The 26,462-nt window shown below is 44.2% G+C and overlaps 1 protein-coding gene and 2 long non-coding RNA genes across 3 annotated transcripts; 2 read left to right on the top strand and 1 right to left on the bottom strand.

Moving 5' to 3' along the window:
- Positions 1 to 2,212: 2,212 nt before the first annotated feature.
- Positions 2,213 to 2,675, top strand: LOC146421818 (uncharacterized). Its single transcript, XR_014848456.1, has 3 exons — positions 2,213 to 2,309; positions 2,415 to 2,463; positions 2,634 to 2,675. It is a non-coding gene; the product is annotated as an uncharacterized LOC146421818 (long non-coding RNA).
- A 1,813-nt stretch (positions 2,676 to 4,488) lies between these two features.
- LOC146421819 (uncharacterized) lies at positions 4,489 to 5,244 on the top strand. Its single transcript, XR_014848455.1, has 3 exons — positions 4,489 to 4,604; positions 4,637 to 4,916; positions 4,950 to 5,244. It is a non-coding gene; the product is annotated as an uncharacterized LOC146421819 (long non-coding RNA).
- Positions 5,245 to 6,649: 1,405 nt separating this feature from the next.
- Positions 6,650 to 25,899, bottom strand: DGAT1 (diacylglycerol O-acyltransferase 1; the record flags this gene model as incomplete). Its single annotated transcript, XM_085047036.1, has 13 exons — positions 6,650 to 6,860; positions 9,418 to 9,480; positions 10,312 to 10,399; positions 12,634 to 12,699; positions 14,979 to 15,091; positions 16,691 to 16,735; positions 17,716 to 17,757; positions 18,733 to 18,771; positions 19,034 to 19,137; positions 20,605 to 20,670; positions 22,400 to 22,582; positions 24,377 to 24,482; positions 25,807 to 25,899. Coding segments are annotated over 13 exons (1,155 nt in total), but the record flags the coding sequence as incomplete, so codon positions are not given.
- Positions 25,900 to 26,462: the final 563 nt, after the last annotated feature.

The following is a 26,462-nucleotide window of genomic DNA, read 5'->3' on the forward strand; positions in this document are numbered from 1 at the left end:
AAAACTCCCCAAATCCTGAAAAATCCCGAAAAATCCCGAAAAATCCCAAAATCCCAAAAATCTCCAAAACCCAAAAACCCCAAAATCCCGAAAATCCCCAAAACCCCCAAATCCCCAAAACCCCCAAATCCTGAAAATCGTGAAAAATCCCAAAAATCCCAAAAAATCCAAAATCCCCAAAATCCCCAAAATCCCCAAAATCCCAAATCTTTTCCCAGCCTTTCTCCCATTCCACTCCAATCCCAAAACTCCCAAAATCCCGAAATTCCACTTTTCCCATTTTTCCCATTTTCCCTTTCCCAGCTGTTCTCCCCTAATGAGCAATTAGGGCAATTAGGATTTTCCAGCCGAATTCCCAACTTTTCCCGAGGCTTTTCCCATCCGGAATCCTCGCGGTGATTAATGAGGATCCTTAATTAATTGGGATAATTAGGATAATTAGGATAATTAATTAGGATCCTCCCTGATGTTCCTCTCGGGACTTGTGAGGATTTCCAGCTCTGGAATTTTCCCTCCGAAAAATCCTTTGGGATCTCAGCGGGATTTTTTGGGAATTCTCAGCGTTTTTGGGATTTTGGGAATTCCGGGATTTTGGGAATTTTGGGAATTCCGGGATTTTCTCTGATCCCATTTTTCCCATTTATCCAATTTTTCCAAATTTTCCCCTTTTTTTCCATTTTTTCCCTGTTTTTTCCCCATTTTCCCGTTTTTTTTCCAGGAATCAGGAGGATTTCCAGCTGCTCCTGATCCCATTTTCCCATCCCTGATCCCATTTTTTCCCAATTTTTCCCATTTTTCCCAGTTCTTCCCAGAAACCAGGAGGATTTCCAGCTGATCTTGATCCCATTTCCCCCATTTTCCCCTGTTTTTCCCAATTTTTCCTGGTTTTTTCCATGTTTTTCTCAGAAATCAGGAGGATTTCCAGCTGCTCCTGATCCCATTTTTCCCATTTTTCCATTTTTTTCCATGAAAATCCGGATGATTTCCAGCTGCTGCTCAACCCCCTGATCCCATTTTCCCCTGTTTTTCCCAATTTTTCCTGTTTTTTCCATTTTTTCCCAGAAATCAGGAGGATTTCCAGCTGATCCTGATCCCATTATTCCCATTATTCCCATTATTCCCATTTTTCCCATTTTTCCCATTTTCCCCATTATTCCCAATCCCAGTTTGCCCAGTTTGATTTCCCATCCCATTCCCAGTTTTCCAGCCCAGGAAAAAACTGGAATTTCCATCCCTCTGGAGCCGGAAATCCCCAGAAATCCCAAAATTCCTGTTTTTTGAGGGATTTGATACCAAAATTCCTGTTTTTTGATGGATTTGATCCCGAAATTCCCACTTTTGCAGGGATTTGATCCCAAAATTCCTGATTTTTAAGGCATTTCATCCCAAAATTCCCATTTTTTGAGGGATTTGATCCCAAAATTCCTGATTTTTCAGAGATTTGATCCCAAAATTCCTGTTTTTTGATGGATTTGATCCCAAAATTCCTGGTTTTTTGAGGGATTTGATCCCCAAATCCCCATTTCGGGAGAGGTTTTATTGCCAAATTCCCAACGTGGGAGGAATTTAATCCCAAAATTCCAAATTTGGGAGAGGTTTAATCCCAAAAATCCCAACGTGGGAGGAATTTAATCCCCAAAATCCTGCTGTGGGAGGAATTTAATCCCAAAATTCCCACTTGGGTGGAGCTTTGACTCCCAAAATCCCAACGTGGGAGGAGATTGATCCCAAAAATACCAACGTGGGAGGAATTTAATCCCAAAAATCCCAACGTGGGAGGAATTTAATCCCAAAATTCCCAGTTTGGAAAGGTTTAATCCCAAAATTCCAAGTCTGAGTAAGGTCTGATCCCAAAATTCCCAGTCTGGGAGAAGTTTAATCCCAAATTCCCAGTCAGGGAAGGTCTGATCCCAAACTCCCAGCCCTGTTCCCAAATCCCGAAGCTCCCAAACTCTAAAAAGGATTTTGGGAGTTTGGATTTTGGGATTCATAAAAATATTGAAAAATCCCAATTCCCGAATTCCAAATGCGGGGAAAATCCCAGAAAATTGGGATGAAATTCCCAATCCAAACTGGTGAAATTCCCAGTTCCAAACTGGTGAAATTCCCAATCCAAACTGGTGAAATTCCCAGTTCCAAACTGGTGAAATTCCCAGTTCAAACTGGTGAAATTCCCAATCCAAACTGGTGAAATTCCCAATGTTCCCAGCATTCCCAGTGCTCCCAGTATCCCCAGTATCCCATTCCCAGTTCCCCCAGTGCTCCCAGTATCCCCAGTTTGTGTCCCCAGTCCCTCCCAGTCCCTCCCAGTATCCCCAGTATTCCCAGTATACCATTCCCAGTTCCCCCAGAATATCCAGTTTGTGTCCCCAGTGCTCCCAGTATCCCCAGTATCCCATTCCCAGTGCTCCCAGTATGCCCAGTTTGTGTCCCCAGTCCCTCCCAGTGCTCCCAGTATGCCCAGTTTGTGTCCCCAGTATCCCCAGTATCCCATTCCCAGTGCTCCCAGTATCCCCAGTATCCCCAGTTTGTGTCCCCAGTATGCCCAGTTTGTGTTCCCAGTGCTCCCAGTATGCCCAGTTTGTGTTCCCAGTGCTCCCAGTATGCCCAGTTTGTTTTCCCAGTATCCCCAGTTTGTGTCCCCAGTCCCTCCCAGTGCTCCCAGTATCCCCAGTATGCCCAGTTTGTTTTCCCAGTGTCCCCAGTTTGTGTCCCCAGTCCCTCCCAGTATGCCCAGTCTGTGTCCCCAGTGCTCCCAGTGTCCCCAGTCCGTGTCCCCAGTCCCTCCCAGTATCCCCAGTGTCCCCAGTCTGTGTCCCCAGTCCCTCCCAGTATCCCCAGTGTCCCCAGTCTGTGTCCCCAGTCCCTCCCAGTGCTCCCAGTATGCCCAGTCCGTGTCCCCAGTCCCTCCCAGTGCTCCCAGTCTGCCCAGTTAGTGTTCCCAGCTGGTTTTGGCTCTGAGGATTTCTGTGATAAAATCGACAAATAAAACATCAAACTGGAGCTGCGAGTGAGTGACCAACTGGGGAGACTGGGAGCACTGGGAGCACTGGGAATGGGGGACTGGGGATACTGGGAACGGTATACTGGCAGCATTGGGGGTAGTGAGATACTGGGGGGACTGGGAATGGCGGGGATACTGGGAATGGGGACTGGGGGGGACTGGGTATTGGATACTGGGAATACTGGGATACAAATACATCGAACTGGAGCTGTGAGTGAGTGATGAACTGGGGAGATGGAGCACTGGGGATACTGGGACTGGGGATACTGGGGATACTGGGAGCACTGGGAATGGGGACTGGGGGGACTGGGAATAGCGGGAATGGGATACTGGGGATACTGGGGATACTGGGAGGGACTGGGAATGCTGGGAATGGGGAACTGGGGATACTGGGGGGACTGGGATATGGGAAACTGGGGATACTGGGAGCACTGGGAATGGGGACTGGGGATACTGGGAGCACTGGGAATGGGATACTGGGATACTGGGAGCACTGGGAATAGCGGGAATGGGATACTGGGGATACTGGGAAAAGGATACTGGGAGCACTGGGATATTGGGGATACTGGGGATACTGGGGTCACAAACTGGGCATACTGGGAGCACTGGGAATGGGAAACTGGGGATACTGGGAGCACTGGGAATGGTGGGAATGGGACACTGGGGATACTGGGAGCACTGGGAGCACTGGGAATGGGAAACTGGGAGCACTGGGGTCATTCGGGGATTTCTCTCCCTTTCCCAATTCCTCTTCTTCCTCTTTATCTTCCTCTTCCTCTTTTGCTTCCTCTTCCTCCTCTTCTTCCTCTCTTCCTCCTCCTGTTCTTCTCATTCCATTCCCGAAATTCCCAATATTCCCATGATTTCCATATTCCCAACATTCCCATTGTTCCCACTATTCCCATGATTCCTGTTATCCCCATAAATCCCATAATTCCCATTATTCCCATAAATCCCCTAATTCCCATTCTTCCCACATTCCCATAATTCCCATTATTCATATTATTTCCTTTATTCCTGTTATTCCCATTATTCCCACATTCCTGTTCCCATTATTCCCATTATTCATATTATTCCCATAAATCCCATAATTCCCATTATTCATATTATTTCCTTTATTCCCATTATTTCCATTATTCCCATTATTCCCACATTCCTGTTCCCATTATTCATATTATTCCCATAAATCCCCTAATTCCCACATTCCCATTATCCAGGAGTTCAGGATTATTGGGAAATCCAGGGAAATTTGGGATCTCTGGGGAATTTGGGATTCCTGGGAAATCCGGGAGAATTTCGGATCCCAAACTGGTTATTTTTTCCCCCAAACTAGTTATTTTTTTCCCCAAACTGGTTATTTTTCCCCCAAACTGGTTTTTTCCCAAACTGTTATTTTTCCCCAAAACACAAACAAACCGGAAGTGGAAAAAAAGAGATTTTTAATCACAGGGGGGAGGGGAAGGGGGGAGGGGCAGGTCCTGGAAGGGCCATAGAAAGGTCCTGACAGGTCCTGGAAGGGCCATAGAAATGTTCTGACAGGTCCTGGCAGGGTCATGGAAATGTCTCAGGAAAGGTCCTGGAAGGGTCATGAACCAGACAGGTCCTGGCAGGGCTGTGGTAGTGTCTGAGCAGGTCCTGGCAGGACCATAAACATCACTCCCAGGTCCTGGCAGGTCACACAGCTAAGCCCCAGGTCCTGGCAGGACCATAAACATCACCCCCAGGTCCTGTCAGGGTTTTAAAGATCACCCCCCCAGGTCCTGTCAGGGTAACAAACAGCTCCCCCAGGTCCTGTCAGGGTAATAAAGCTCACTCCCAGGTCCTGGCAGGGTTATAAACATCACTCCCAGGTCCTGTCAGGGTAATAAAGCTCACTCCCAGGTCCTGGCAGGGTTATAAACATCACTCCCAGGTCCTGTCAGGGTTTTAAAGATCACCCCCCCAGGTCCTGTCAGGGTAACAAACAGCTCCCCCAGGTCCTGTCAGGGTTACAATCAACATCCCCCAGGTCCTGTCAGGGTTATAAACATCACCCGCAGGTCCTGGCAGGGTAATAAAGCTCACCCCCAGGTCCTGTCAGGGTTACAAACATCACTCCCAGGTCCTGGCAGGGCCATAGAGAGGAGAGGGAAGTGGATAAAGTGCCGCGGAGCCGCAGGGCTGAGATCCCCCGGCGAGTGCATTGATCCTACGGGGGGGGGTTTGGGGGATTTGGGGTCACCTGGGGTCATTTGGGGTCACCCAGGATTTGGGGTCATCCCAGGATTTGGGGTCACCTGGGGGCATTTGGGGTCACCCTCGGATTTGGGGGCATTTGGGGTCACCCGGAATTTGGGGTCACCCTGGTGTTTTTAGGGTCATTTGGGGTCACCCAGGATTTGGGATCACCTTGGGGTTTGGGGTCACCTTGGGGGATGTGGGATCATTTGGGGTCACCAGGGGGATTTGGGGTCACCCTGCAGGGTTTGGAGTCACCCCAGGATTTGAGGTCATTTGGGGTTTTGGGGTCAGCAGGGATTTGGGGTCACCTGGGAGATTTGGGGTCATTTGGGGTCACCCCGGGATTTGGGGTCATTTGGGGTCACCCCGAACCACCCAGGTGACCCCAGAGGGGATTTGGGATCCCCAGAGGGGTTTAGAGTGACCCCAAATCCAGGTTTTTGGGGTGACCCCAGGTCTGGGGTTTTGGGGTCAGGGAAGTTTTGGGATCCCCAGGGGATTTTTGGGGTGACCCCAGGAGGTTTTTGGGGTCCCCTGAAGGTTTCTGGGGTGACCCCAAATCCGGGTTTTTGGGGTCATGGAGGTTTTTGGGGTCCCCAGGAGGGTTTGGGGTGACCATGACATTCTGGGTTTTTGGGGTCACCCCGCCAGGTTTTTTGGGGTCAGCCCAGTGTTTCTCAGATCACCCCAGTGAGGTTTTTGGGGTCACTGAAGGATTTTTGGGATCAGGGGGTTTTTGAGGTCACCTGGGCTGGTTTTTGGGATCCCCCAGCAGCTTTTGGGGTCACCCTGGTGTTTTTAGGGTCAGGGGATTTTTGGGGTCACCCAGCAGATCTCTGCATTCACCCCAAGGTTTTTGGGATCTTCCAGATGTTTTTGGGTTTCCCCAAAAGTTTTTGGGTTCCCCTGGGTTTTTAGGGTTCCCCAGCAGAGTTTTTGGGGTCACCTGAAGGTTTTTGGGTTCCCCTGGGTTTTTGGGGTTCTCCCAGAGTTTTTGGGGTCCTGGTCGGTTTTTAGGGTCAGGGGCTTTTTGGGGTCACCCAGCAGATTTCTTTGCAGTCCCCCTGGGGATTTTGGGATCTTCCGGAGGTTTTTGGGGTCACCCTGGGATTTTGGGTTTCCAGGAGGTTTTACGGTTCCCCCAGCAGGTTTTAGGGTTCCCCCAGCAGGTTTTTAGGGTCAGGGGCTTTTTGGGGTCACCCAGCAGATTTCTTTGCAGTCACCCTGCAGATTTTGGAGTCCCCTGAAGGTTTTTGGGGTCATCCTGGGTTTTTGGGTTCCCAGCAGGTTTTTGGGGTCCCAGCAGGTTTTTGGGATCCCCCCAGGTTTTTGGGATCCCCCCAGGTTTTTAGGGTCAGGGGATTTTTGGGGTCACCCAGCAGATTTCGCAGTCCCCTGAAGATTTTTGGGGTTCCTCTGTGGTTTTTGGGGTCCCGGCAGGTTTTTCGGGGTTCCTCTGCATTTTTTGGGGTCGCTGGCAGGTTTGGGGTCAGGGGGATCCCTCGTAGTTGAGCACATAGTAGTCATGGACGTACATGAGGACGGCGATGGGCTGCCCGAGGATCAGCGACATCCACACTGCCGCGTTCCCATAATTGCCCCGTAGGAATCGGGACACGATCCAGGCTAACGGGATCTGTGGGGATAATATAGGGTTAATAGGGTCAGGGATCAGCTATGGGATCTATAGGATTAGGGACATCCAGACAGCTGCGTTCCCATAATTGCCCCGAAGGAATCGGGATACAATCCAGGCCAGCGGGATCTGTGGGGTTAATTTATAGGGTTAATAGGGTCAGGGATCAGCTATGGGATCTATAGGATCAGGGACATCCACACTGCTGCATTCCCGTAATTGCCCCGTAAAAAACGGGACACGATCCAGGCTAACGGGATCTGTGGGGATAATATAGGGTTAATAGGGTCAGGGATCAGCTATGGGGTCAGGGATCAGCTATGGGATCAGCTATGGGATCAGGGACATCCAGACAGCTGCGTTCCCGTAATTGCCCCGGAGAAACCGGGACACGATCCAGGCCAGCGGGATCTGTGGGGTTAATTTATAGGGTTAATAGGGTCAGGGATCAGCTATGGGATCAGTTCTGTATGGGATCTATAGGATCAGCGACATCCAGACAGCTGCGTTCCCGTAGTTACCCCGTAAAAAACGGGACACGATCCAGGCCAGCGGGATCTGTGAATGGATATATGGGATTTATAGGATCTATAGGATTAGGGACATCCACACAGCCGCGTTCCCGTAGTTACCGCGGAGAAACCGGGACACGATCCAGGCTAATGGGATCTGTGAATGGATATAGGGTCAGGGATCAGCTATGGGGTCAGTGATCAGCTATGGGATCTATAGGATCAGCGACATCCACACTGCTGCGTTCCCGTAGTTACCCCGTAGGAATCGGAACACAATCCAGACTAATGGGATCTGTGGGGTTAACATATAGGGTTTGTCAGTTCTGTATGGGATATAGGGGGTTTATGGGGTCTATGGGGTCAGTGATCAGCTATGGGATCTATGGAATTATGGGGTCTGTGGGGTCAGGAACATCCACACTGCAGCGTTCCTGTAATTTCCCTGTAAGAACCAGGATCTGTGGGGTTAATGGGGTTATTTATGGGATTATCTATGGGATAATGGGATCTATGGGATCATCTATGGGATCTGTGGGGTTAATGGGGTTATTTATGGGATCTATGGGATAATGGGATCTATGGGATCTGTGGGATCATCTAGGGGATTTATGGGGTTAATGGGTTATTTATGGAATCTATGGGATCATCTAGGGGATTTATGGGGTTAATGGGTTATTTATGGGATCTATGGGATCATCTACAGGATCTGTGGGGTTAATGGGGTTATTTATGGGGTTATTTATGGGGTTATTTATGGGATAATGGGATCTATGGGATCATCTATGGGATCTGTGGGTTAATGGGGTTATTTATGGGATCTATGGGATAATGGGATCTGTGGGATCATCTACAGGATTTATGGGATAATGGGATCTATGGGATCAGGGTCACAATTCAGGCCAGCAGGATCTGGAATGGGATCTAGAGATATATGAGATATTGGGATCTCCCCTGTTTTGGGGTTCCCAATCATTGGGGTCCCCGATTTTGGGGTTTCCCCAGTTTTGGGGTCCTGACTTTGGGGTTTCCCTGATTTTGGGGTTCCCAATTTTGGGTTCCCCCGGATTTTGGGATCCCTGATTTTAGGATCCCCCTAATTTTGGGGTTTCCCCAATTTTGGGGTTCCCAATTTTTGGGGTTCCTGATTTTGGGGTCTCCCTGATTTTGGGATTCCCAATTTTGGGGTTCCAAATTTTGGGGTCTCCCTGATTTTAGGTTCTCTGATTTTGGGGTTTTCCTCTCTGATTTTGGGATTTCCCCTGATTTTAGGATCCCCAACTTTGGGGTTTCCCCCCTGGATTTTGGGGTTTCCCAAATTTTGGGGTTTCCCCGATTTTGGGTTCTCCCCCATTTTGGGATCCCCAATTTTGGGGTTTCCCCCAGTTTTTGGCATTTCCCCCCAGATTTTGGGATCCCAAATTTTGGGGTTTCCTCCAATTTTAAGGTCTCCCCGATTTTTGGGATTTTCCCCTCCCCCCACCCCCAATTTTGGGGTTTCCCAGATTTTAGGATCCTCCTGATTTCAGGGGTTCCCCCATTTTGGGATTTCCCCGATTTTGGGGATTTCCCCCCCCCCCCATTTTGGGGTTCCCCCCGGATTTTGGGATTTTCCCCAATTTTGGGGTTTCCCCCATTTTGGGATTCCTCCTCCGATTTTGGGATTTCCCCCAGATTTTTGGGATTTCCTCCCCCCCAGTTTTGGGGTTTCCCCAGTTTTAGGATCCTCCCGATTTCAGGGGTTCCCCCATTTTGGGATTTCCCCTCTGATTTTGGGATTTCCCCCAATTTTGGTTTCCCCAATGTTAGGATTTCCCCCCTGGATTTTGGGATTTCCCCTCCAGTTTTGGGGTTTCCTGATTTTGAGGTTTCTCCAATTTTAGGATTTCCCCCCTGCATTTTGGGATTTTCCCCCCAACTTTGGGATTTCCCCGATTTTGGGTTTCCCTGATTTTGGGATCCCAGATTTGGGCTTCCCAATTTTTAGGATTTCCCTGATTTTGGGGTTTCCCCCCAGTTTTGGGGTTTCTCTCTCTCTCTCTCACCTGAGCTGCCATCCCCATGAACGCCCAGAGACGAAACATCCTCAGCGGGACACTGACCAGGTACTGCGGGGAGACAGTTTGGGGTTTTTTTGGGGTTTTTTTTGGTTTTTTTGGGGGTTCACAGCGGATTTGGGAATTTCCCAAGGGGAATTTGGGTGTTCACAGTGGGATTTTGGGATTTCCAAGCTGGATTTTGGGGTTCACAGGGGGATTTTGGGATTTTTCCAGCAGGAATTTGGGATTTCCCAGCGGATTTGGGGATTTTCCAGGGGATTTTGGGGTTCCCAGCAGGATTTTGGGGTTTTTAGGGGGATTTTGGATTTCCCAGCTGGAATTTGGGATTTCCCAGCTGGAATTTTGGGATTTCCCAGCAGGAATTTGGGATTTTCCGGAGTGATCTGGGATTTCCCAGATGGATTTTGGGATTTTTGGGAGGATTTCGTGATCTTTATTAGGATTTTGGGGTTTTTGGGAGGATTTTGGAGAGGATTTTGGGATCTTTATTAGGATTTTGGGGTTTAGGGGAGGGTTTTTGGGTTTTTTAGGAGGATTTTGGGTTTTTTTGGGAGGATTTTGGGGTTTCTGGGAGGATTTTAGGAGGATTTTGGGGTTTCTCATTGGGATTTTGGGGTTTTGGAAGGATTTTGGGATCTTTATTAGGAATTTGAGATCTTTGGGAGGATTTTGGGGTTTCTGGGATGATTTATGGGAGGATTTTGGGTTTTTTGGGAGGATTTTGGGGTTTCTCATTGGGATTTTGGGGTTTCTCATTGGGATTTTGGTTTTTTTGGGGAGGATTTTGGGGTTTTTGGGAGAATTTTGGGATCTTTATTAGGATTTCAGGGGTTTTGGGCTGATTTTGGGGGTTTTTGGGATGATTTTGGGGTCTCTGACCTCGTGGAAGAACGCTGAGGCTAAGAACACTGCAGTCTGTGCTGTCCACTTGCTGACCCCTCGCTTCAGCATCGGCTTGTAGAAGTGCCTGGAAACCCCAAAACCACCCCAAATTCACTGAGAGATCCTAAAAAAATCCCCCAAAAAAACCCCCAAAAAACCCTCAAAAAATCCCCCAAAAAACGGCCAAAAAACCCATAAAAACATCCAAAAAACCCCCAAAATCCCCACTTGCTGAACTCCTCTCTTCAGCATCGGCTTGTAGAAGTGCCTGGAAACCCCAAAAGTCAGTGAGAAATCCCAAAAAAATCCCCAAAAATCCTAAAAAACCCCCCAAAAAACCCCCAAAATGCCCCAATAAACCCCCAAAAAACCCAAAAAAATCCCCAAAATCCCCACTTGCTGAACTCCTCGCTTCAGCATCGGCTTGTAGAAGTGCCTGGAAACCCCAAAAACACCCCAAAATTCACTGAGAGATCCTAAAAAAATCCCCAAAAAAATCCCCAAAAAACTGGGAAAAAACCAGCCAACAAAACCCCCAAAAAAACCCAATAAAAAACCCCAAAATCCCCACTTGCTGAAGCCTCTCTTCAGCATCGGCTTGTAGAAGTGCCTGCAGACCCCAAAAACACCCCAAATTCACTGAGAAATCCTAAAAAAATCCCCACAAAAAACCCCCCAAAAAAACGGCCAAAAAGCCCACAAAACCCAAAAAAACCCCAATAAAAAACCCCTAAAATGCCCCCAAATCTCCACTTGCTGAACACTTCTCTTCAGCATGGGCTTGTAGAAGTGTCTGGAAACCCCAAAACCACCCCAAAATTCACTGAGAGACCCCAAAAAAATTCCCCCCAAAAAAACTGCCCCAAAAAACCTGCAAAAAAACCCCCAAAAAAACCCCAAAATCCCCACTTGCTGACCCCTCGCTTCAGCATTGGATGTAGAAGTGCCTGGAGACCCCAAAAACACCCCAAATTCACTGAGAAATCCCAAAAAAATTCCCCACAAAAAAACTGCCCCAAAAAACCCCCAAAAAAACCCCAAAATCCCCACTTGCTGACCCCTCGCTTCAGCATTGGATGTAGAAGTGTCTGGAAACCCCAAAAACACCCCAAAATTCACTGAGAAATCCCAAAAAAATCCCCCACAAAAAATCCCCAAAAAAAACCTCAAGAAAACCCCCCAAAAAACGGCCAAAAAACCCATAAAAACATCCAAAAAATCCCCAAACTCCCCACTTGCTGACCCCTCGCTTCAGCATGGGATGTAGAAGTGCCTGAGGACCCCAAAAACACCCCAAAATTCACTGAGAAATCCCAAAAAAATCCCCCAAAAATTCCCCCAAAAAACTGGAAAAAACCCCCATTAAAAACCCCATAAAAAACCCCAAAATCCCCACTTGCTGAACTCCTCGCTTCAGCATCGGCTTGTAGAAGTGTCTGGAGACCCCAAAAAAAATCCCAAAATTCACTGAGAAATCCCAAAAAAATCCTCAAAAAACCCTCAAAAAAACCCCCCAAAAAATGGCCAAAAAACCCCATAAAAACATCCAAAAAATCCCCAAAATCTCCACTTGCTGAACTCCTCGCTTCAGCATGGGATGTAGAAGTGTCTGCAGACCCCAAAATTCAGTGAGAAATCCCAAAAAAATCCCCAAAAAATTCCCTAAAAAAACCCCCCCAAAAAACCCCCAAAAATGCCCCAAAAAACAACAAAAAAACCCCAAAATCCCCACTTGCTGAACTCTTCTCTTCTGCATCGGCTTGTACAATTGCCTGCAGACCCCAAAGTTCAGTGAAAAATCCCAAAAACATCCCAAAAAAACTCCCACAAAAAACCCAAAAAAAACCAGCCAAAAAAAACCCAAAGAAAAACCAAAAACAACCCAAAAAACCCCAAAAATCCCCAAAATCCCCACTTGCTGAGCTCCTCCCTTCAGCATCGGCTGGTAGAAGTGCCTGGAGACCCCAAAATGAGCTGAGAGACCCCAAAAAAATCCCCAAAAATTCCCCAAAAAACCCCAAAAAATTCCCCAAAAAACCCCAAAAAATTCCCCAAAAAACCCCAAAAAATTCCCCAAAAAACCCCAAAAAATTCCCCAAAAAACCCCAAAAAATTCCCCAAAAACTCCCCAAAAACCCCTCCAAAAAAACCCCAAAAATGCCCCAAAAACCTCCAAAAAACCCCCAAAATCATCCAAAAAAACCACCAACCCCTCCCCAAAAAAACCCCCAAAAAAACCCCACAAACCCCAAATCCCCCAGAAAATCCCAAAATTCCCAAAAAACCCCAAAAAATCCCAAAAAACCCCCAATTTCCCACCTGAGGCACCACTTGTGCACTGGGATGTTCCAGTTCTGCCAGAAGTAAGTCACTGACTCCGAGTTCCTGATTGGGGACAGTTGGGGACATTATTGGGGACATTTGGGATAATTAGGGATATTGGGGACATTGATGGGATTTGGGGACATTTGGGGACATTGGGGATAATTAGGGACATTGTGGACATTGGGGACAATGGGGACATTGGGGGACATTTGGGGCATTGATGGGATTTGGGGACATTTGGGGACATTGGGGACGTTGGGGATATTTGGGATAATTAGGGATATTGGGGACATTTGGGATAATTAGGGACATTGGGGACGTTGGGGACATTGATGGGATTTGGGACATTTGGGGACATTGGGGACTTGGGATAATTAGGGACATTTGGGGACATTTGGGGACGTTTGGGGACGTTTGGGGACGTTGGGGACATTTGGGATTTGGGGACCATTAGGGACAGTTGGGGACATTGATGGGATTTGGGGACAGTTGGGACATTACTGGGGACATTGGGGACATTATTGGGGATAATTAGGGACATTGGGGGATATTGGGGACACTGGGGACACTTGGGATATTTGGAGACATTTGGGGACATTTGGGGACATTGATGGGATTTGGGACATTAGGGACATTTGGGGATATTTGGGGACATTTGGAGACAATTGGGGACATTTGGGGACAGTTGGGGACATTTGGGGACATTTGGGGACATTTGGGGACAGTTGGGGACATTGGGGATAATTAGGGACATTGGGGACATTTGGGGACATTGATGGGATTTGGGATAATTAGGGACATTTGGCATAATTGGGGACATTTGGGGATAATTAGGGACATTTGGGGACATTTGGGGACATTTGGAACCCCCAGAGTGTCCCCAGAACCCAAATTCCAGCTGCAAACCCCAAAATCCCACAGGGAAATCCCAAATTCCCACTGGGAACATCCAAAACCCCAACGGGAAATCCCAAAATCCTAATGAGAACCCCAAAATCCCATTGTGAACCCCAAATTAAACGAGAACCCCAAAATTCCCACTGGGAAATCCCCCTGAAAAATCCCAAATTCCCCCTGAAAAACCCCAAAAAATCCCCTAGAAAATCCCAAAAATCCCCCAAATTCCCCCTGAAAAAACCCCAAAAAACGCCCTGAAAAATCCCACAATTCCCCAAAAATCCCAAAATCCCAAAAACCCCCCAAAAAACCCCAAAACAATCCCACTGCCCACCAGTCCCTGCAGAACTCTCGATCCCCAAACTGCAGCTAGAAATCCCCAAAATCCCACTGGAAAATCCCAAAATCCACTTGGAAATCATCAAATTCCAGCTGGAAAATCCCAAAATCCCCAAATTCCCCAAAATTCCCCCAAAAACCCCCAAATTCCCCCAGGGAAATCCCAAAAAATCCCCTAGAAAATCCCAAAAATCCCCCAAATTCCCACTGAAAAACCCCAAAAAACCCCCAAAAATTCCCCAAAAATTCCCCAAAATTCCCCAAAAATTCCCAAAAATCCCCTAAAATTCCCAAAATTCCCCAAAAAACCCCAAATAAATTCCCCACTGCCCACCAGTCCCTGTAGAACTCTCGATCCCCAAACTGCAGCAGCTCAGCGACAAATCCCAAAAAACCCCAAATTCCTCCCAAAAACCCCAAAATTCACCCAAAAACCCCCAAATTCCCACTGGGAAAAACCCCAAAATTCACCCAAAAAACCCCAAATTCCCACTGGGAAAAATCCCAAAAGTCGCCTTGGAAAATCCCAAAAACCCCAAATTCCCCGAAATTCCCCCAAAAACCCCCAAATTCCCCCAGGGAAATCCCAAAAAATCCCCTAGAAAATCCCAAAAATCCCCCAAATTCCCACTGAAAAACCCCAAATTCACCATGAAAAACCCCGAATTCCCACTGGGAAATCCCAAAAAATCCCCTAGAAAATCCCAAAAATCCCCAAAAAACCCCAAACTGCCCCTGAAAAACCCCAAATTTCCCCTGGGAAATCCCAAATCCCCCCTGAAAAAACCTCCAAAATTCCCAAAAATCCCCAAAATTTTCCCAAAATCCCCCCTAAAAATCCAAAATTTCCCCTAGAAAATTCTGAAAATCCCAAAATCCCCAAAAATCCCAAAAAATCCCAAAAAAACCCCAAAACAATCCCGCACTGCCCACCAGTCCCTGTAGAACTCTCGATCCCCAAACTGCAGCAGCTCAGCGACAAATCCCCAAAAACCCCAAATTCCTCCTGAAAAACCCCAAAAAATTCCCAAAAATCCCCAAAAAATCCCAAAAATCCCCCAAAATCCCAAAACCCCAAAAAACCCCAAAACAATCCCACTGACCACCAGTCCCTGTAGAACTCTCGATCCCCAAACTGCAGCAGCTCAGCGACGACGTTCAGACAGGAATGGAAAAACCAGTAAAAGAAAATCAACCAGATCAGGTGGTTTGGGACCTTTGGGGGGAAAAACACACAGTTTGGGGTTTTTTGGGGTTTTTTGGGGTTTTTTTGGGGCATTTTTGGGGTTTTTTAGGGGGGATTTTGAGACATTTTTGGGTTTTTTTCAGGATTTTTGGGGGTTTTTGGGGGTCAGGAATGGAAAAACCAGTAAAAGAAAATCAACCAAATCAGGTGGTTTGGGACCTTTGGGGGAAAAACACACAGTTTGGGGTTTTTGGGGGTTTTTTTGGGATTTTTTTGGGGTTTTTTTGGGGCATTTTTGGGGTTTTTTGGGGTAATTTTGGGGATTTTTTGGGATTTTTGGGATTTTTTTGGGGCATTTTTGGGGTTTTTTATGGAGGTTTTGGGATTTTTTTTGGTAGTTTTTTGGTAGTTTTTTGGGGTCAGGAATGGAAAAACCAATAGAAAAATATCAACCAGATCAGGTGGTTTGGGAACTTTTGGGGGAAAAACACACAGTTTGGGGTTTTTGGGTTTTTTTTGGGGCACTTTTGGGGTTTTCTGGGGAGTTTTTTGGGGATTTTATGGAGATTTTTGGGGTTTTTGGGGGATTTTTGGGGTTTTTTTGGGGTCAGGAATGGAAAAACCAATAGAAAAATATCAACCAGATCAGGTGGTTTGGGACCTTTGGGGAGAAAAACACACAGTTTGGGGTTTTTGGGGCTTTTGGGGTTTTTTTGGGATTTTTTGGGGCATTTTTGGGGTTTTTTTATGGAGGTTTTGGGATTTTTTTGGGATTTTTTGGGGGTTTTTGGGGTCAGGAATGGAAAAACCAATAGAAAAATATCAACCAAATCAGGTGGTTTGGGAACTTTTGGGGGAAAAACACACAGTTTGGGGTTTTTGGGGGTTTTGGGGTTTTTTTGGGGGGATTTTGAGGCATTTTTGTGGGTTTTTTGGAGGATTTTGGGGTTCAGGATGGATTTTTTGGGGTATTTTTGGGGTGTTTTGGGCATTTTAGAGTTCAGGATGGATTTTTGGGGTTTCATAATGGATATTTAGGGAATTTCTGGGTTTTTTTGGGGATTTTTGGGGTTCAGGATGGATTTTTTGGGGTTCAGGATGAATTTTTGGTGTATTTTGGGGGATTTTTGGGATATTTTTGGGTTCCCAGATGAGATTTTGGGGGATTTTTGGGGTCCCAGAGTAGATTTTGGGGTATTTTTAGGGTATTTTTAGGGTATTTTTGGGGTTTAGGATGACTTTTTCAGGATCCCAGGATGGATTTTTAGGGTATTTTTGGGTTATTTTTTTGGTTTTTTTGGTTCCTGGATGGGGTTTTGGGGTATTTTTGGGGTCCCAGGATAGATTTTGGGGTATTTTGGGTTATTTTTTGGGGTTTTTTGGGTTCCTGGATGGGATTTTTGGGGTTTTTTGGGGTCCCAGGATAGATTTTGGGGTTCAGGATGAATTTTTCAGGATCCCAGGATGGATTTTTAGGGTATTTTCAGAGTATTTTGGGGTTTTTTGGGTTCCTGGATGGGATTTTGGGGTGTTTTCAGGATCCCAGGGTGGATTTTGGGGTATTTTGGGGTTATTTTTGGGGTATTTTTGGGGTTTTTTTGGGGTTTTTTTGGGTTCCCAGTCACTCACAGCCAGCTTGAGGAGTCTCTCGATGATCCGAGAATAATCCATGTCCTGAAAAATGGGAATTGGGAGAGTTTGAGGGGAATTTGGGGAATTTTGGGGAAATTTGGGGAGTTGGGGGGATTTGAAATTTGGGGGATTTTAGGGGATTTTGGGAGAAATTTGTGGGATTTTAGGGGATTTTGGGGGAATTTGGGAATTTCAGGGGTTTGGGGGTGAATTTTGGGAGGATTTGGGGGAATTCTGAGGGTTTGGGGAGGAAATTTTGGGGAATTTGCGGGTTTGAGGGGAAAATTTGATTTTTGGGATTTCAGGTGGATTGGGATTTGAGGAGGAAATTTTGGGGATTTTGGGGATTTTAGGGGTTTGAGGGAGAAATTGGGGGGATTTTGGGGCAATTTTAGGGGTTTCAGGGGAAAATTTGGGGGATTTTGGGGATTTTAGGGGAAATTTAGGGATTTGAGGGGAAAATTTGGGAGGATTTTAGGGAGAATTTTGGCTGATTTTTGGGGATTTGAGGGGAAAATTTGGGGTGAATTTTGGGGTATTTTTTGGGATCTTGGGGAGATTTTTTGAGGGATTTTTGGGAGGATTTTGGGGGTTTGAGGAGAAAGTTGGAAAGTATTTTGGGATGGATTTTGGAAGGGGATTTTGGGGAGAATTTTGGGGTATTTTGGGGGTATTTTTGGGGGATTTTGGGGTTTGGGGATTTTAGGGAGATTTTGGGATTTGAGGGGAAAATTTGTGGTGATTTTGGGGGATTTGGGGGAATTTTGGGGGAATTTTGGGGTATTTTTGGCGATTTTTGGGGGGATTTTGGGGTATTTTTGGGGGATTTTGGGGATTTTTGGGTGGATTTTGGGAGGATTTTTTGGGACATTTTTTGAGGATTTTGGGGATATTTTGGGGGATTTTTGGGGTATTTTGGGTTATTTTTGGGGGATATTTTGGGATATTTTTGGGGGATATTTTGGGGGCTATTTTGGGGTATTTTTGGGGTGTTTTGGGGTGCAGGAACTCCCCAGACTCACCCGGAAAGGTTTCATGGAGTTCTGGATCGTTGGGACCATCCACTGGCAACGGGGAGAGTCAGACAAAAAATCCCAAAAACATCCCAAAAATATCCCAGAATAGCCAAAAAACCCCAAAATACCCCAAAAATATCCCAAAATACCCAAATAATACCCAAAAATAGCCCAAAATAGCCCAAAAATACCCGAAAATATCCCAAAATAGCCCAAAAATATCCCAAAATAGCCCAAAAAAACCCCAAAAAACACCCTAAAATAACCCAAAAATATCCCAAAACACCCAAAAATCAGCCCAAAATACCCCAAAATAACCCCAAAATATCCCAAAAATAGCCCAAAATACCCAAAAAATACCCCAGAGAGCCCCAAAAATACCCCAAAGCCACCCAAAAATACCCCAAAAACCCCCAAAATCACCCCCAGGGAGCCCAAACCCCCCAAAAAAACCCAGATCACCCCAAAGATCCAAAACTACCCCAGACAGACCCCAAAAGTACCGAAATAGCCCCAGAGACCCCAAAATACCCCAAAAAACCTCCAAATCACCCCAAAAATACACCAAAAAACCCCAAAAACCCCCCAAAAAAACCCCAAAGAGACCCCAAAAATACCCCAAAAACCCCAAAATCAGCCCAAAAAGATCCCAAAACTACCCCAGACAGACCCCAAAAACCCAAATCACCCCAAGAACCCCAAAAAAACCCCAAATCCCCACTGCCCCAAAAAACCCAAAAATCACCCCAAGGAGATCCCAAAACCCCAAAACCCCCAAATCATCAAAGATCCCAAAACTACCCCAGACAGACCCCAAATCACCCAGGGACCCCAAAAAACCCCAAAACCCCAAAAACCCCAAAATCCCCCAGAGGCCAAATCCCCAAAACCCCAAAATCCCCAAAACCCAAAAAAACCCCAAATCCCCAAAAAAACCCCAAGTCACCCCAGGGACCCCAAAAAAACCCCAAAATCCCCCAAAACTCCCCAAAAAACCCCAAAACCCCCCAAACCCCCCATTACCTGCTGGATCAAACCAACCAGGAGTTGGATGAAGAAAAGCTAAAAACAGAAATTGGGAATTGGAGGAGAGAAAAACCCCAAAAATATCCTAAAAACAGCCAAAAAATAGCCCAAAAATATCCCAAAACAGCACAAAACACCCCAAAACCATCCTAAATTTCCCCAATTTTTTCCAATTTTTTCTTCATTTCCCCCCATTTTCCCTTGTTTTTCCCCAAATTTCCACCAAATTTTCCCCAAATTCCCCAAATTTCCCCCAAATTTCCCCAAATTTCCCCCAAATTTCCCATTTTTCTCTCACCATCTCACAGAGTCTCCTCAGCAGAAATCTCTTCCTGAGCCTTGGAGATCTGGGGAAGTTCAGCTCATAGCAGAGAGTTGGGGCCAACAAAAAATAGTATAAATCTGCAAAAAAATGGGATTTTAGTGTCCAAAAATATCCCAAAAATATCCCAAAATTCACCCCAAAAACCCAAAACAGATCTGGGGAAGTTCAGCTCATAGCACAGGGTGGGAGCCAGCAGAAAATAATATAAATCTGAAATAAAAATGGGATTTTAGAGCAAAAAAATTATCCCAAAAATATCCAAAAAATATCCCAAAATTCACCCCAAAAACCCAAAACAGATCTGGGGAAGTTCAGTTCATAGCAGAGGGTGGGAGCCAGGAGAAAATAATATAAATCTGAAATAAAAATGGGATTTTAGTGTCCAAAAATGTCCCAAAAATGTCCCAAAAATATCCCAAAATTGACCCCAAAATCCCAAAACAGATCTGGGGAAGTTCAGTTCATAGCAGAGAGTGGGAGCCAGCAGAAAATAATATAAATCTGAAATAAAAATGGGATTTTAGTGCAAAAAAATTGGGATTTTAGAGCCCAAAATTGATCCCAAAACCACCCAGAGTGGAGCCCACAGGAAATAATATAAATCTGGGAAAAAATGGGAAAAAATTGGGATTTTAGAGCCTAAAAATATCCCAAAAATATCCCAAAAACACCCATTTGGAACCAGCAAAATATAACATAAATCTGAAAAACAATTGGGGTTTGAGGAGCCAAAAAATATCCCAAAAATACCCCAAAATCACCCCAAAACCACCCTAAAATCCCCCCAAATCCTCCCCCAAAATCCCCCAAAATTCCTCCAAAATCACCCAAAAATCCCCAAAATTCACCTAAAAATCCCAAAATTTCCCCTAAAATCCCCAAAACTTCCCCAGAGACCCCAAATCCCCAAATCCCCCAAAAATCCCCAAAATTACCCCCAAAAAACCCCAAATCCAAAAAAATCCCAAATTCCTCTCCAAAATTCCTCTCCAAAAATCCCCAAAATTCCTCTCCAAAAGTCCCAAAATCCCAAAATTCCCCCAAAATCCCCTAAAAATTCTCAAAATTCCCCAAACTCCCCTAAAAATCCCCAAAAACTAAAAAAAAATTCCAAAATATCCCAAAAAAACTCCCAAAATCTCCCCAAAAATTCCCCTTTAAATCCCCAAATTCCCCCAAAATTCCCCAAAAATCCCCAAATTCCTCCAAAAAATCCCCTAAAAATTCCCCAAAATTCCCCTTTAAATCCCAAAATTCCCCCAAAATCCCCTAAAAATTCCAAAAAAATCCCCAAAAATCCCTAAAAATCCCCAAAATTGCCCAAAAAATTCCCAAAAAATCCCAAAATTCCCCCAAAATCCCCTAAAAATTCCCAAAAATTCCCCTTTAAATCCCAAAATTCCCCCAAAATTCCCCCAAAATCCCCTAAAAATTCCAAAAAAATCCCAAAATCCCTAAAAATCTCCAAAATTGCCCAAAAAATTCCCCAAAATTCCCAAAACATCCCAAAAATTCCCCAAAAATCCCAAATTTCCCCTCCATACTGCGGTAGGTGAGATTCTCAGGATAAGAAATTTCTCCTCGACTCAAATCTCCGTTTGCTCTGCGGCCTGAGGGGGAAAATCAATTAAATCCAATTAAAAACAAATAAAAATCAAATAAAAATCAAGTAAAAATCAAATAAAAATAAAATGAAAATAAAAAAATCAAATAAAAAATCAAATTAAAAATCAAATTAAAAATCAAATTAAAATCAAATAAAAATAAAATAAAAAATGAAATTAAAAATAAAATAAAAAATCAAATAAAAATAAAATAAAAAATCAAATAAAAAATCAAATTAAAAAAAATTTAAAAGAAAATTTAAAATAAAATAAAAAATTAAAAATCCAATAAAAAATCCAATTAAAAAAATAAAATTATAAAATAAAATAATAAATTATTATTCAATTTTTATTTGTTAAACTGTTATTTTTATTCTTTACAAATGGTATAAATAATAATTATTATTGTAAAAAATTTGGGGGAAAATCCTGTAAAATCCTATGAAATCCATTAAAAAATTTGGGAAAAATCCTATAAAATTTGGGGGAAAATCTTATAAAACCCATTAAAATTTGGGAAAAATCCTATAAAATCCTCTAAAATTTGGGGAAAATCCTGTAAAATCCATATAAAATTTAGGGAAAATCTTAAAAAATCCTCTAAAATTCATATAAAATTTGGGGAAAATCTTAAAAAATCCATGAAAAATTTGGGGAAAATCCTATAAAATCCTGTAAAATCCATTAAAAATCCCCCAAAACCTGTTAAAAAATGGGAAAAATCCTTTAAAATTTGGGGGAAAATCCTACAAAATCCTCTAAAATTTGGGGAAAATCCATGTAAAATTTGGGGGGAAAATCCTATAAAACCCACCAAAAAAATCAGGAAAAATCCAATAAAACCCATTAAAAAATTGGGAAAAATCCAATAAAATCCATTTAAAAATTGAGAAAAATCCCCTAAAACCCATTTTAAAAAATCCAACAAAATCCATGAAAGATTTGGGGGAAATAATGTAAAATTTGGGGAAAATCCTATAAAAAATTGGGAAAAATCCTATAAAATCCTCTAAAATTTGAGGAAAATCCTCTAAAACCTGTAAAATAAATTTGGAAAAATCCAATAAAACCCATTAAAAAATGGGAAAAATCTTGTAAAATTTGGGAAAAAATCCTATGAAACCCATTAAAAAAATCAGAAAAAATCCCCTAAAACTCTTTAAAAAAATCAGAAAAACCCTCTAAAACTTATTAAAAAATTGGGGAAAATCCTATAAAATCCTCTAAAATTTGGGGAAAATCCTAAAAAATCCTGTAAAATTGGGGAAAATCCTAGAAAACCCATTAAAAAATGGGAAAAATCCTACAAAATCCTCTAAAATTTGGGGAAAATCCTGTAAAATCCATGAAAAATTTGGGAGAAATCCTATAAAATTTGGAGGAAATCCTATAAAATCCATGAAAATTTTGGGAACAATTTTACAAAACCAATAAAAAAATGGGAAAAATCCTGTAAAATTTGGGAAAAATCCTATAAAACCCATTAAAAAATCACGAAAAAATCCTCTAAAATCCATTAAAAAATCAGGAAAAATCCTGTAAAATTTGGGAAAAATCCCCTAAAACCCACAAAAAAATCAGGAAAAATCCTCTAAAACCCACAAAAAAATCATGAAAAATCCAATAAAACCCCTAAAAAAATCATGAAAAATCCCCTAAAACCCCTAAAAAAACCAGGAAAAATCCCATAAAATTCTGTAAAAATCCCCTAAAACCCCAAATTTCCGTTGCTCACCTGCAGAGCTGTTCTGCTCAGGTTTCTGCTCGGCTTTCTCTGGTTTTTGGGGTGATTTCTGGGGTGATTTCTGGGGGGATTTTGGGGCTCCTCGGCGCTGCCGACACCACTTGTTGACGTCGCGGAAAGAGAAAAGCTTCAGGAACAGGATGGTGTAGATGGCCAAGGCAAAAACTGCTCCAACTGCAAGAGATTTTGGGGATTTTGGGTGATAAATCCCAATTTTGGGCTCAGGATGGTGTAGATGGCCAAGGCGAAAACTGCTCCAACTGTGAAATTTGGGAGATTTTGGGGATAAATCCCAATTTTGGGTGGGGAGGCCAAGGCGAAAACTGCTCCCACTGCAAGAGATTTTGGGGATTTTTGGGATTTTTGGGGGGTTTTTGGGGGTTTTGGGGCATTGAACCCCAAATTTGGGTGTTGAACCCCCAGTTTTGGGTGAGAAATCCTCAATTTTGGGGTCAGGATGGTGTAGATGGCCAAGGCAAACACTGCTCCCACTGCAAGAGATTTTGGGTGATAAATCCCAAATTTGGGGATTTTTGGGGGTTAAACCCCAGTTTTGGGTAATAAATCCCCAATTTTGGGAGATAAATCCCCAATTTTGGGAGATAAATCCCCAATTTTGGGTGATAAATCCCAATTTTGGGTGAGAAATCCCCAGTTTTGGGAGATAAGTCCCCAATTTTGGGAGATAAATCCCTAATTTTGGGTGATAAATCCCCAATTTTGGGTGATAAATCCCCAATTTTGGGGTCAGGATGGTGTAGATGGCCAAGGCAAAAACAGTTCCAACTGCAAAATTTGGGAGGTTTTTGGGTGATAAATCTGAAATTTGGGGATTTTTGGGGGGTTGAACCCTAATTTTGGGAGATAAATCCCCAGTTTTGGGTGAAAAACCCTTAATTTTGGGAGATTTTTAGGGGTTTTTTGGAGGGTTGAAAACCAATTTTTGGGTGCTGAACCTTGATTTTGGGAGATAAATCCCCAATTTTGAGTGATTTGTAGGGTTTTTTTGGGAGGGAAACCCCAATTTCGGGGTGCTGAACCCCAATTTTGGGTTCTGAACCCCAAATTTTCTCACCAGGTGTGACAGAGGGCAGCAGCAGCACCACAGCCAAGGGGAATTTGGGGTTTTTGGGGTTTTTCGGGGTGCTGAATCCAAATTTTGGAGTGCTGAACCCCAATTTTGGACGGTTTTGGGAGATAAATCCCCAATTTTGGGTGATAAATCCCTAATTTTGAGTGATTTTTAGGGTTTTTTGGGGGTTTTTTACCCAAATTTGTCTCACCAGGTGTGACAGAGGGCAGCAGCAGCACCACAGCCAAGGGGAATTTGGGGTTTTTGGGGTTTTTTGGGTATTTTGGGGTTTTTTACCCAAATTTGGGGTGGTTTTTGGGGTTTTTCGGGGTGCTGAACCCCAATTTCGGGGTGCTGAACCTGAATTTTGGGGTCCTGAACCCCAATTTTGTCTCACCAGGTGTGACTGAGGGCAGCAGCAGCACCACAGCCAAGGGGAATTTGGGGTTTTTTTGGGTTTTTTTACCCAATTTTGGGTTGTTTTGGGGGTTTTTCGGGGTGCTGAACCCCAATTTTGGGGTGCTGAATCTGAATTTTGGGTTCTGATCCCCAAATTTTGGCTCACCAGGTGTGACTGAGGGCAGCAGCAGCACCACAGCCAAGGGGAATTTGGGGTTTTTTGGGTATTTTGGTGTTTTTTAGGGGTTTTTTACCCAAATTTGGGGGGTTTTGGGGTTTTTTGGGGTGCTGAACCCGAATTTTGGGGTCCTGAACCCCAAATTTGCCCAAATTTGTCTCACCAGGTGTGACTGAGGGCAGCAGCAGCACCACAGCCAAGGGGAATTTGGGGTTTTTGGGGTTTTTTGGTGGTTTTTACCCAAATCTGGGGTGGTTTTTTGGGTTTTTTGGGGTGCTGAACCCGAATTTTGGGTCCTGAACCCCAAATTTTGTCTCACCAGGTGTGACAGAGGGCAGCAGCAGCACCACAGCCGCTGGGAAGCAAAGGATGCTGAGCAGGTTGAGAGCGTGGAGAGCTGAGCCTGAGGACTCTGAGATGGAGCCCTGGAGGGACAGAAATTACCCAAAATTACCCAAAATTACCCAAAATTACCCAAAAATTGTTCAAAATATCCCAAAATAGCTGAGAGAGCTCTGAAAGTGCCCAAAAATAGCAAAAAAATAGCCAAAAATGACAAAAAAATGGTGAAAAATGACCCAAAACAGCCAAAAATAACCCAAAACTGAGCCTGAGGACTCTGAGATGGAGCCCTGAAGGGACAAAAAAATAGCCAAAAATTACCCAAAAATTGCCCAAAATTACCTGAAATATCTCAAAATATCTGAGACAGCTCTAGAATTGCCCAAAATTAGGCAAAAAATAGTGAAAAAAGAGTGAAAAATGACCCAAAATAGCCCAAAACTGAGCTGGAGGATTCTGAAATGGAGCCCTAAAAGGGACAAAAAATACCCAAAATTACCCAAAAATTGCCCAAAATTACCCAAAATGGACCCAAAGTAACCTAAAACAACCAAAAATAACCAAAAATAGCCAAGAGAGATCTGAAACTGCCAAGAAATACCCAAAATTCCCCCAAAATCCCCCAAATTTCCCCCAAATCTCCCTAAAATTCCCCCAAAATCTTCCCAAATCTCTCCCAAAATTCCCAAAAATCTTCCAAATCTGCCAAAAATTCCAAAATCCCCCAAAATTCCCAAAATCCCCCCAGAGACCCCCAAAATCCCCCAAATTCTCACCAGTTGCTCAGGAAGTCCCCTGTCCCATCTCCAAATCCCCCAAAATCCCCCCAAAATCTCCCAAAAATCCCCTAAAATCTCCCAAAATCCCCAGAAATCTCCCTCAATCCCCCCAAAATCCCCAAAATCCCCCAAAAATCTCAAAATTAAAAAAATCTCCCAAAAATCCCCAAAAATCTCCCAAAATCCCCAAAATCTCCTCAATCCCAAAAATTCCCCAAAATCCCATCAAATCCCCAAAATCCTCCCAAAATCCAAAAAATCTCCCAAAAATCCTCCAAATATTCCCTCAAATCCCACAAAATCCCCCCAAAATCTCCCCAAAATCCCCCCAAACCCACAAATTCCCCCCAAAATTCCACCAAAATCCCCCAAAAATTCTCCAAAATCTCCCAAAAATCCCCCAAATCTCCCCAAAATCCCCAAATCCCCAAAATCCCCAAATCCTCCCTAAAATCCCCCAAAATCTCAAAATCCCTCCAAAATCCCCCAAATAAAAAACCCCAAGAAATTCCCCAAAATCTCCCCAAATCTCCCCCAAAATACCCCAAAATTTCCCCAAAAATCCCAAAAAATCCCCCAAAATCTCCTAAAAAATCCCAAAAATCCCCAAAATCCCAAATTCTCTCACCTCAGCCAGTCGTCTCTCCAGCCCCAAAGCCACAACAGCAAAGGCGTTGGACACTGCGGGGAAAGTTTGGGGTTTTTTGGGGTTTTTTGGGGTTTTTTTGGGGGGTTTGGGGTTTTTTTGGGATTTTGGGGTTGGGTTTGGGATTTTTTAGGGTTTTCTTGGGGTTTTTTTAGGGGGTTTGGGGATTTTGGAATCAGGTTTGGGGGAGATTTGGGTTTTAGGGTTTTTGGGGGTTTTTTTGGGGTTTTTGGGATTTTTAGGGTTTGGGATCAGGTTTGGGGTTCTCTTTGGGGAGATTTGGGGCTTTTTTGGGGTTTTTTGGGGGTTTTTTGGGGTTTTCGGGGTTTATTTGGGGATTTCTTTGAGGTCAGCCTTGTGGCCTTAGGAGGGGGATCTTTGTGGCTCTTTTGGGATTTGTGGCCTTTAGGCTTTGGGGAGCTCTGGATCTTTTAGGGCCTTTGGGGGCATTTGGGATCAGATCTGGGGCTCTTTTGGGAGACTTGGGGCTCTTTAGGGTCTCCTTTTGGAGATTTTGGGGTTTTTTGGGGGTTTTTTGGCTTTTGGGGTTTTTTTGTTTTTTGGGGATTTTTTGGGAGTTTCTTTGGTATTTTTGGGGGTTTTTTTGGGGTTTGGGGGTTTTTTGGTTTTTTGGGGTT

The sequence above is a fragment of the Lichenostomus cassidix genome, unplaced genomic scaffold (genome assembly GCF_008360975.1).
Source record: "Lichenostomus cassidix isolate B80296 unplaced genomic scaffold, HeHo_3.0 HiC_scaffold_770, whole genome shotgun sequence".
Lineage (NCBI taxonomy): Eukaryota > Metazoa > Chordata > Aves > Passeriformes > Meliphagidae > Lichenostomus > Lichenostomus cassidix.